Here is a 12,943-nt window from a genome sequence, read left to right on the forward strand (position 1 = left end):
GCGTCATCATCAGCCAAAATGTGGGAAATAGGCCAGCATGTAGGCATTTATATTACACAAGGCGTTACATTAAACAATACACATCTTACAAGGAGATAAAAACAGGGACGAATATAGAAACAAATGAATCGTTGAGAAAGCAAAAGTTATACATATTAAAAATAACCTTAACCACACATCTTGCAGTGCGAAAGTGTTCTTCTTGAATGATTCCTGAATATAAAACACACGCGCACACATTTCTGAAGAGCCAGCAGGCAGGACAAAGTAAAGTGAAACCTTAAGAGTTCTTCTGAGAAGAGTTCATCATTTTTCTATGTTCCGACTAACTAATGAAGTCTCCCTTGAGTTCCTGATAAACATACACAACAGGAAATTAAACAATACACATCTTACAAGGAGATAAAAACAGGGAAAGTTATACATATTAAAAATAACCTTAACCACACATCTTGTAGTGCGAAAATATTCGTCTTGAATGATTCCTGAATACAAAACACACGTTGCGTAAGTTTATCGTTTCTTATTTACGAAAAAGTAATCAAAATAATGGATAGGTGTGTTCTAAACATTCAGGAAGAATGGGCTTGTGTGTTTAGGTATGTCAATTTTAAGACTGACAAACTGTGGACTTCTTTATTATTACGTAAGTCTCTGTACTGTATACCTAATTATTACAGCTTTTTTTTATTCTTGTTGTTTTCTAGACTGAAAAAAAAAGGAATTATTTTCTTTCTTCGAATTTCTGCTCTATTCGTCTTGAGGATCAGAGGTAACAGTGTTCAAGTTGCGTATACAATACTAACTTACATATTTTCAGTATTATTTTGTTATGCAGAAATTTGTTTAATTTGAAGTTACATAATTCAAAGTCCTTTTCTTTTTTTTTTTTTTTTTTTTTTGCTCAATCACATCGAATTATCAAGGTTTTACCTGTCTGTACTCCACTAAACATTGACTATGATAGAATTCAGGCAACGGAAATGGGATTCATTAGAACTAGGTATCAAATTACTCGGGAATGAAGTGAAAAGGAGGGTAGCTGGCATTTAGATCCCTGTTACCAGTGTAATAATGAAGCTCCAATCAAGGTTAACTACCTTTGAAAATCAAACATGGAAGGAAATCTTTTAAAGAAAAATCCACTGTCTGGCAATAGCCAAGGAAGGCTGCACTTGGATATGGTGGGCAGTCGCTTGAAAGAAATCTTAGTGAGTCGGAGCCTCTGAAATTACCTCAGACTGACAGAAGATAAAAATGTAGACTCAGGACAGGACAGATAAACAGCATAGCTACACTCAATATAAATTCCATCATACAACCAGGGAAACTCAAAATTTTGACAAATGAAATGGATCACAAAGGGATTCTAATAACCGCAGATTAAGAAGTGAGAAGCACTGATTAGGAACTGATAGAATCACATGATATAGAATTTTCAAGGGAAAACCAGGAAAATGAGTAATGAAGAATATCCACAATTCAGAACAGGATTCATGATCATTCTCAAAATAATTGAGTCTATAATTGAATCCAAAGCACTATCTCCCAGGCTCTCAACACGATAATAAATGCCCGTGTTCCAACTAATGATAAAAATAATTAGAAAGAACACAGATAAGAAGTGGGTGGATTTTGGGGGCTTCTAGATCAGATGACGACAAACGTAAATAAAAAACCGCACCATTATTTTAATTGGAGACTTTATGCCCAGTGAGGAAGGGAAAAGAGATATGGAGACACTATAGGGATTGGAGAGCACAAAGAAGAGGAGATTAATTGCGGACATGCAGTAATTTGCTCTAGTTCTCATAATCACCAACAGTTCAAAGCTTTTGTGGAAGAGATTAATTCTGAATATAGACATGTGCCATTCAGAAGTCAGGTGGTTTAGCTGAGGAACAGTTTTGTCACAGACTTTTTTGAAGATTCAGGCTGGTTGGCTGATCCAGCATTTGTATTGGGCTTTATGTCTCGTCTCAAATCTTTGAATCTAATTTGCAAGGGAAGAACATCTGTGTTGCTCATTTCTGTTAAGTTTTTCCAGGGGGCCTTCGGGTTGTTTGAGATGAAGTTACACAACACTGATACTGTACATTTCTCTTTATTACCAGAAATTCTCAGACTGCATCCTGAATTTCTATTACCTGCATCACACGGAATAATATTGCATCTGATATTAGAATTTGAACAGCATTTTGCAGCCTTATTTTTTCTGCCGGATACAGCTATAAAAATATATTTCATGCCCTTCTCCTGTGATATCAGTAGTGCTCGGTCTCTTAGCTGGAACTTTTCTCTCTTCATAACAACCTGAAGCCGAAGGAATTGGTACTCATTTTGTCATTACGAGAATTATAAAAGCAACTCAGTGAAACAGACTTTCAGTGTTAAGCTCTTAAAATGTGAAGCCACTTTGGTTCTACGAAAAGAATTCGGGGGTTTTGAAGTTAAACATTTTAATGAAATTAGAAATTAAGGATAATGTATTACGCATGGTTTGAAAGGTAAAGTTGTTAAGTTTCCTTTACAATTTAGTGCAGTTGAATATGTGCTCCATTTATGCCACGCATACATTCGAACAGTAATTGACTTTTTCTCATGTCCTGGCCAGCATATCTGGGGCTATGGTTGCTACAGAAGCGTTGTTTCTTTGCCTTAGATGGTTGACGACTTGGATCTTCTCCGCATAAACAAAATTCTTTACATGTCCTAAAAGAAGTAGTCTTAAGTTTTTTTTACATGTTTCTTGTTCACTTCAGGCACACACAGCCTACCTGGTGACTTTTGTTTCAAAACACTTCCAGTTTCTTAGCACAAAGCCATTGATGAATAGTTTTGTTCATAGGCTCATCACCACTATACTTGCATCGTAAGTTCCGCTGTAATAATCCAGCATATGTGAGCCATATAACACACTGAGCCTTCTGTTGTGGCGTCGCCATTGCACTGCACCGACAGGGACAAGGCCGCTGCTCGGTCACTCCAAGTTCAACCCTCCACAGCGCTCACGGCATGCATAAAACTTTGAGATAGAGATTTAATTGTTATGATTGTTAGCTGTTATTGTTATGATCTAATCTGAGTTAAGAAATGGTGCTTGCTTGCTATGATCATCCCTTCTGTGGCAACCATCACCCCAGACATGATGGCCAGTACGTGGCAAGAGGTCGGTTATGCTTTTTACTCTGTATACACTGTTCAAACAGCTCTCGGTTTCAGTTCCGTTTTCTATTTGTTTGAGATGCAATCCGATTGAATGTGTTCAGATGTACTTAATGCCACATTAGAGATCATCAGAAGATTCGTAACTTCTTCCATCATCACTTTCAAGCCAAAAAACAAATGTCATCGGTGACAATTCATATTTGTTTACAAGTTCATAGGATTCGTTCCATTTTTCAGTTTTTATAAATGTTCACAAATACCAGCAACATACTTGGTCAATGGTTGGAAACTATTCAAGATGATGATGATGATGATGATTCTGTAGTATGAACCTTCATCAAGATAAAATGAAGTATTTCTGCCATGTGTTGGTTCAACAATGTGACTACTACTACAGCAATCTTTGAGGCCTTGCAAAGCGAGATAATGTGCTGAAGCTAGGATTGTCCAAGAACAGAACCCTCTGCTAAAGTGGTCAACAACTTCTGAATGTGTGGATGGACAGATCCATCAAGCTGAAGGAATGGGTTAAGGGTGGAGAAATATTTTTACCCCAGATAACAAGGCTAATTTAATTGTTTGTAATTGTTTGAAGTGCTATAGGTTAAAGTAAAGGTACACCCTTGTCCTCATCTGGAGGTGGTGCAGCTCTTTACAGGCACACCCTCAATGGAGGTGAGCTGCATGTTCCATTTTAACTACGTACCAGCCTTCATGCCAGTACCGGGAATCAAACCCGGACAGCAGCTAATAACGCTAGTCTTTATGCTACGGAGGCAGACATTGGTGTAGGTGAAAATTGTAATAGTTCAAGTACTGTTGATATTTACAGAGACTTTGATTCTATCATCGTGAAGGTGAAGGTCAAGGTGACAGAAAGGGAGAGAAGTGGGGATATTAGACTAGTGAAATACATTTTAATATGAGTTGAAGTGGTGAAGGTAGGAGTCGAGGAGGTATAGGTCAAGGTGCCACAGGGGATAGATATCATTGATGAACCTCTTCCAGAGTGTGGGCTGGAAGGATTCTGCAGCAGCAAAATGAAATGTTTTCCCATGAAGGGATTGACATAGGGGAGGGCCGTACTGATGACCCACTGTCAGTGCCTTGAATCTGATGGAATAATTGGCCCCTGAAGCTGAACAGAGTTGTGGGTAAAAATGTACGAGGTACTTTAGGAATTGCAATGGAGGGTATTAGGTTGTGTTTAGTCGGGGGGGGGGGTTAATGTCAAGTCCCTCAGTGAGTGGAATGATGGGTTACGGAGAGGTGATTTCAATTGAGATTACAGTCTGAAGTGAAGGGTGGCAAAACATGTTAAGAAAGTGATTAGTGTCATGAATGTAGGTGTCAAGAGTCTACAGGTGGTGGGTTCTATGAAAAAACATTGGCTGGCTGGAAGCATTGGGATGTCCAATGTTGTTGGCCTTATGAATCTTGGGAGTCTGGAGCTGGGTAGGGACAATGAACCCCCCTCTTGGGCACGCAGCTGATTTTTGGTAAGTTGGATGAGATAAGAGTGATGTAGAATCAGTCAGGAATTGTTTGAGTAGCAGTAATGAAGGACATTAGTTTTATTTATATTCATAGCTGTAGTTAAAGTTGCAGTGATATTCAAAAGTAGCAGTGTTATTCACTAACAAAAGATGTGTAGTTCTTTAATGATTTCATTGACATAGGACATAGAATGAAGTGAAGTTCTCACGCTAAAATTAAATAGATGTGCAGTATACTATTCTGAATATTCATTTACAATCCCATGTTTATGAGAAAAATGGATTGTAGCACAGTTTGTTAGGGGTTTTCCTTGTGCATTAAAGTTTGCAGGATTAAATTCTGACTCAAGTCACTTCAGGTATGTCATATATTTCTCTTTTCAGTTTGTATTGCAAGATCACAACTATGTAGCTGCTCTTCCTGCATCTCCTCCTCTTTCTCCTACGCACACAAAAGCAAGTTCTGTTGTGAATGGGTTAGGACTTGGGAATAACAGCCTAACCCAAGGATCTGCACCATATGCTTTTGGTAAGTTTATCTGTAATTTGTGGAGGAATGCTCTACTGTAAATAGAATGTATTCTCTTGTCAGAAATATCAAGTTATAACCTTATGCATCTCATTTAACCATCTTGATGCTATGTATCATTTGTCATGCCTCTTTTGATGTAGCATTTCAACCTGGTGTTCATTAATGGAACAAGCATTTTGTGGAAAGAAGAAGTATTTGCTATGGTAAGACAGTGATTTCTGTGACATTTTGTAGCTCATTTTATGGTATTAGATTTTCTTTGCATATTTGCAGTTTAATTTCTTCAGATTGATTGAGGCTGGAAATAGAAGAGGCTGTTGAGGATATTGAAGAAAAACCTAATTTTGTAAATAGAATTTGACATGAGACACAGCTGTATTTCTTATGGAGTAGTGTACTTTCATCTGCCAATCGACCAGAATTATCTCAATTTAAAGATATATTCTTTTTGTTTATTTCTTGCTTCCTTTGTGCTATTTATTACATCTCTTGTTCAGACATTCAATGTATGTCCCGTTGTGTGTCCTGCAGAGTAGGGTAAGCTGTCTTGTTGATTTTCAAAGATATACAGCAATATTCAGCTAAGTTGTCCAGCTCAGATATCTTCTGATCCGTAAATGATACAAACATTCTGTTTTAAAATTCTTAAATTGTATTACGGGGCTCATAAAACACTATCCAATTCGCCTCCATCACATACATAATTATCTAGAAATGGATGGCAACTTTGTTTTTGTAAATGGGACTACACTCATTTCACCCAACAGAAGAATTGAGCGAGAGGTTCAGTGACGCCCTTTTTTTGAAAACAAGTACTTTTGGAGATAGAGGGGGTTTCGTATGTACAGGCATTAGACAGAAAGTGATGTGCCACTTGTTCTTATTAAAGGGCATGCTGCGTGACTCATGCCTTGTTGATAAACACATACATTTCAACAAATATTTGAGTGACTCTACATTTCCATGAGCGATGGAAATGGTTGAAAAGGGGCAAAATGAAACAATGCTTCTAGAAATAAAAATACCTGAACTGCATTGTCTAAACAGTGGTGTATGCTAGCATACCAGAGATATTTTATTCTCATCTTGACCATTGCCTGTTATGAGTACGTCAATCTGACATATTGGCTTTAAGGAGGACCAAAGAGCCCAAAAATAACTTTCTCTGCTTATTTTTGCACATATTTTTTGCAAGTCATTCGTTGGATATTGAAGTTGTTGATTTCATTTCATGTAGTGTATTCATGAGGACAGTAGAGCACTTCAAGTATTATAATTTCACTGTTACCTCATCTCTTTAAATTCAACGTCAATTAAGCAAAAGTTTTGTTATACTCTGAAATGCTGTACATCAGATGTTATCACGTAGTTGCTCTAGGGAGCCAGTGTTACTTGCTCCCCTCAGGACGGCTGTCATGTGACGAGAGCAGTGGACAGGTGGTTTGTATGTCGTGGCCTTGTACTTTACTTGCTGCTCTGAAATGTTACCATATGAACAACAGCTATAATAATAATAATAATAATAATAATAATAATAATAATAATAATAATAATAATAATAATAATGATGATGATGATGATGATAATCTGGAGCATGGATCATGCGAGACGAACAGGACACAGATTACAGAGTATAACAGGGCAAGAAAATTATTCTTTGACAAAGGAAATATACAGCAGTGTGCAATATGTCCTGAATAAATACATTTTCATGATTAACTGGAGCACGTACATTTACCGAAAGAAAATACAATTAATGTGATTTGTACACATTCTTTGCATTCTCATTAACATCTCAATATTTGTATGGCATTTATGACTATGACAAGAAATCAAACAAACGAACTGAAACGTATCACTGGTGTACTCCTCCTTCAAGGGACCTTCGGGCTTGTTTAGGTAATAGTGTATCAATGTTTACGTACTGGCAAGGCGCAAAACACATTTCATTACTCTCAAATTCGTCATATGGTGACATTAAAACCTCTTTATATTCTTCTGTTTTACTGGAATAGTTTGGAGCTAAATAGAACACTGCAGTTAAAGTGGGAAAATGTGTTGCTTCTTTATTCACGAACTGATTTTCCCATTGTGGTACTTTTTGCTTAAAAGCTTTAACACGGTCAAAGAGGTGAATAATGGTAAGATGATCTCTACCGTATAGGGAGAAATTAAGATCATTGAGGTGGCTGGTGAGATCTACCAGAAATGCCAAATCTCGTATCAATTTTCCATTGTTCAGTTCTTCTAGTGGTTCATTGTGCATTTCCATGAAGAGAGCTATTTCTTTCCTCAGAGCATTGAAGCGATGTAAAATTTTCCTCTACTTAACCACCGCACGTTTGTACAATACGGAATATCACCATAGTCTCTTTCAATGTCACGAAAAAAGTCTTGAAATTCTCTGTGGTTCAGTCCCCTTGATCTGATAAAGTTAGTCGTTTCCGATACTACATCCCTGACAGTTCCAAGTTTGATCTACTTTGAACCTAGATTTTCTTGGCATATAATGCAGTGCACAGGCAGAAGATCATGTTGAATGTTCATTTCTTTTAATTTGTTTTGGAAATGTCCTATGTACTCTTCCCACACATTGCAGCTGCCCAATATATTGTTATGGACACTAGTTTTTCCCATGGGAGGCTGAAACACTCCACTGTCACTTTGGGACATGCAAGTGTATCAAAACCGGTTGTGGTTTGTTTCATTGGCACTATTAAAGTTCCTCCCTTGCCACAAGGTCACTGTTTACACCTATGATTAAAATAGCAAGTTGGGAGGTGTCCTTAATATCTGTGCTGTCGTCTATTGTCAGTTGGATATGCTATTAAATTCTTTGTGATGCTACATAAATAACTATGAAAGTCATTAGCTGGATCTTTTATTAGTCGCATATTTGTAATAATGTAGAGTTTGAGGGATGTTACACCATTCAACACATTGCAACAATTTATTAAATTATAAGACCGGTTTAGACTCCCATGGCGTCATCATCAGTTCTTGGTGAAAATTAAATTAAGGGAAATCTGATAACAATCATCACCAAGAACTGATGATGACTCCATGGGAGTCGAAACCGGTCTTCTTATAATTTAATAAATTGTTGCAATGTGTTGAGTGGTGGAACATCCCTCAAACTCTACATTATTCGTTAAACGTCAACACTGAAATGAGGATCGTAACTTATGCATATTTGTACGGTAATAGATTGAAAATCATCCACTTGTTCTGTAACATTGCCTCAGCTGCCAGAAGTATACACTCTTTCACAAACGTACCTTCAGTGAAGGGTCTCGAAAAGCACGCCCTATATGCAAAACAATCTTGGAGCTGGCCCGATTAGCAGGTTCACTGGAATGCATATCCTCCTATTCAAAATAATGAAATACAACACACTGGTACGTTGAGTAGGATAGTATGAAATTTACGTACCTCCTCAAATGTGTTGTTTTTAAGTTCTTCTAGCACAGCTATCCTTTCCCAGCCTTCATATTTATCTTACTTGTTGGCATGACACAAGGAGTAATGGAGCTGCAGATTAATTTTTTAATGTGGTTCAATATATTATTACATACTAACAGCGACCGCAGCAAATATTACTGACTTTCACTAAGAAGAGGATCTGTTTCAGTTCCAGATACATGCCGATTTTAAAAACTTCTTATCATTACAAATAATTTTTTAGACAATATTGTAAAATATACTACAATAATTTTAACATGTGCTTGTACTTCCAGTGTCATAATTCTTACTGTTTCAAAAAAAAAAATTTAATATCACAACATACCTCATCTCAATTTTTCATAAACAATAGTGTAATCATTCTTAATAAAATGGTTTGTTTTAAGATTAGCTAATGTGCTGATGATGCCCAATAAGAAGGGCGAAACATGTCCACAACTTTTCAATCTTTTATGATTATTTAACCACATAATGTGGTACTGTAGGTATTGAATAGGTGAATAATAAATGTATACTTTGTAAATTGAATGTAATCACTGTTGTCAATACGGAACAAAAAAATGAGATTAATGACTTGTAACATACCAATTAGTCGAGCAGCTCTCCTTCTTTCTCTCAATTCTACCCACCCCAAACTTTGCAACATTTTTGTAACGCTACTCTTTTGTCGGAAATCACCCAGAACAAATCGAGCTGCTTTTCTTTGGATTTTTTCCAGTTCTTGAATCAGGTAATCCTGGTGAGGGTCCCATACACTGGAACCATACTCTAGTTGGGGTTCTTACCAGAGACTTACATGCCTTCTCCTTTACATCCTTACTACAACCCCTAAACACCCTCATAACCATGTGCAGAGATCTGTACCCTTTATTTACAATCTCATTTATGTGATTACCCCAATGAAGATCTTTCCTTATATTAGCACCTAGGTACTTACAATGATCCCCAAAAGGACCTTTCACTCCATCAACGCAGTAATAAAAACTGAGAGGACTTCTCCTATTTGTGAAACTCACAACCTGACTTTTAACCCCGATTATCAACATACCGTTGCCTGCTGTCCATCTCACAACATTTTTGAGGTCACGTTGCAGTTGCTCACAATCTTGTAACTTATTTAGTACTCTATAGAGAATAACATTACCCACAAAAAGCCTTACCTCTGATTCCACTCCTTTGCTCGTATCATTTATATATATAAGAAAACGTAAAGGTCCGATAGTACTGCCTTGAGGAATTCCTCTCTTCATTATTACAGGGTCAGATAAAGCTTCACCTACTCTAAATCTCTGAGATCTATTTTCTAGAAATATAGCAACCCATTTAGTCACTCTTTTGTCTAGTCCAATTGTACTCATTTTTGCCAGTAGTCTCCCGTGATCCACCTTATCAAATGCTTTAGACAGGTCAATCACGATACAGTCCATTTGACCTCCTGAATCCAAGATATCTGCTATATCTTGCTGGAATCCTACAAGTTGAGCTTCAGTGGAATAACCTTTCCTAAAACCGAACTGCCTTCTATCGAACCAGTTATTAATTTCACAAACATATCTAATATAATTAGAAAGAATGCCTTCCCAAAGCTTACATACAATGCATGTCAAACTGACTGGCCTGTAATTTTCAGCTTTATGTCTTATCACCCTTTCCTTTATACACAGGAGCTACTATAGCAACTCTCCATTCATTTGGTATAGCTCCTTCAACCAATCAATAATCAAATAAGTACTTCAGATATGGTACTATATCCCAACCCATTGTCTTCAGTATATCCCCAGAAATCTTATTAAATTCAGCCGCTTTTCTAGTTTTCAACTTTTGTATCTCACTGTAAATGTCATTGTTATCATGGGAAAATTTTAATACTTCTTTAGTATTTCTCACCTCCCCTATCTAGACTGCACCATCCTGAGGGGGTTTCTTTCTTGCACCATATTGGGCGACCTATCAATTGCTCCGGCTATTTTCCCCTCAACCATCCATCACTTCTACAGATCATTAAATGGATCAATGCATTTAATAAAAATGATGCTAAGTGTTGGTAGCTATGCTCACTTCTAATATTCATTGTATAAACAGTTACTGCATCATATAATTTAAGCGATATCGTAATCTTCATTTTTCTTATCAGATTTATTGATATGATAATCCTTAAATTGCCTCGCGACACCTCTCAGGGATAATTAAATTGCATCTGTGAACCGTATAATTTTTACGTGAGGTCAACTGGGACACCACATTTCTTTTTAAATAAATTACCATCGATACCATTTGTCCTCCAGAATCATTATCAAGTTTTCCAAGTCCAGTCATTCGAAGAAAAGAAAATAAATAAAATATTTTCTTTAAAAGAATTAATTCAAAATCATTTATATCATAATATTAGCCTATCTCCTAAAATAATAACATCTAAATTGGATAATCTATAATTTATTTCATGATTCTAGAATCATAAAAGAAAATCTGATAATATTTATCGACATCAATTATCTTCCTCCTCTCTATAAAAAAATATTTAAATTTAAATTTTAATCTATCCTCGACCTGATTCAACTATTCCTCTTGCATTAATTATGCGCATCACAAAAATAGATAAATTCTCTTAATTACATAAATCGAAAGTACATATTCTATCGGTTGAAAACGTAGTATAACATTTTTGGGTTAAAAAGTAAATCTAAGTCCCTAAGCCTTATTAAACTTGATACTAAATATGCATAATCTAAGTCCATCCGTTCTTGTTTCTTTCTTTAAAAAAAAAAAAATGCTTATTTTCATCATTATCAAATTGATATTCTGTCATTATCACACGCGTTTCTTCCGATGTTATATCTTTAGCAATCGCAAGTAAGTTCCAAATATATATCAGCTCAAAATGGCTATTTCAAATATATATCGTTCATTAAATGAGAAATATTGGTCACCTTGACCATGTCATTTGGTTAAAATATTCAAATAACATCTAAAAATTAAATGTAGGTATCGTGTAAAGATCAATTATTATCGTAGTTCAAATAAAAATTATACCTAACATGATTTATGGTTTTACCAATATCCAATCAGATATCAAAAATTCCGTAGGAATGCATTTGGTAACTTATTTTATTTAATTGTGGTAAAGATTTAAATTATGAAATTGTTCTATGAATTAAATACATTCTTGACACCAAACTTCAAATAATATTCAGTACAACGTTGATATATTCTCTATGAAGATAACAAGTTTCCCTTCTTTTATTTCTTATTTGGATATTTAACCTGAAGACAGTTTACGGTAACCCACATACGAAATCTACGATGTATTTCATTGTATTCGTGTACCACTAACCCAATATATCTCGCATTACCATATTAATATCTTGCCGCATATGTCAAACATCACCATTGGCCAGTAATACGCCGTATTTACCGCCAAAATTATCCATAAGCATATCTGCCTATCCATTTACCAATATTAATTACCATAATATATCATTATTTACTCCCACAAATATATCTCAGCGAATAATTATTCGTAAATCCACATCAACATGCCACTCAAATCATAACTTCCCTACGTAAACATTTATCATTTCCTACAAGGCGGCAAATCATCTTAACATATCATTAATGTACTGCAACGGTACACTTTTGGTTTAGATTTCATATGTAATACACATAAACACGTTATCCTGAAAATGAAACACATATATAAACTAAACAAGTTAATATTTACTCACATGCCATCGCGTCGTAACAGCAACCGGATATTAGTTACTCAGAAATCAACTATCTTCTTTAAAAATATTAAATCTGGGATATGTCTCTTTGTATACGATGTTTCAATCCCATAATGCTTGAAAATCACACTCTAAATCTCTCCTTGTTCAATTATAAACATTCCTGTATTATGACATTGGTTGTAAACTCGGGAAGAAATACCTACTCCCATAATGATAAATCAACTAGGATAATCTCATTGCAAAGATAACATCGACTGAGATTTCATCACGAAGAACTATGTAAGAAACAACATATCAATGTTCACTACAAATATATGAATACTATATCTACTACACATTAATTTCAAGATAATAAAGTAATTCTTTGGAACTTAACTTGCGGTCGCTGACGTTAGATGACTGGGTTAGGCTTCGATATTGTCATCTTAGGACTGCGTAGATCGTCTCCAACATCCATTACGTCGCCATCAGGTTGTAGTTTCGGGACCCGGGATAGTAGAAACAGCTGGGCGGTCTACGTCGGAAAGTCGGCTCCATCTCCGATTTAGCCTCTCATGTTG

The 12,943-nt window shown here is 36.0% G+C and overlaps 1 protein-coding gene across 3 annotated transcripts in view; it reads left to right on the forward strand.

Annotated features, from left to right (window-relative positions):
* Positions 1–12,943, forward strand: part of LOC136857706 (inactive histone-lysine N-methyltransferase 2E) — a 335,033-nt gene that overhangs the window by 77,651 nt on the left and 244,439 nt on the right. For all 3 annotated transcript variants that reach the window (XM_067136572.2, XM_067136570.2, XM_067136571.2), the window contains exon 3: positions 5,049–5,193. In XM_067136572.2, the coding sequence (XP_066992673.2) occupies positions 5,049–5,193 (145 nt within the window). The remainder of the gene's footprint in view (positions 1–5,048; positions 5,194–12,943) is intronic.

The sequence above is a fragment of the Anabrus simplex genome, chromosome 1, assembly GCF_040414725.1.
Source record: "Anabrus simplex isolate iqAnaSimp1 chromosome 1, ASM4041472v1, whole genome shotgun sequence".
NCBI classification, from domain to species: Eukaryota; Metazoa; Arthropoda; class Insecta; order Orthoptera; family Tettigoniidae; genus Anabrus; species Anabrus simplex.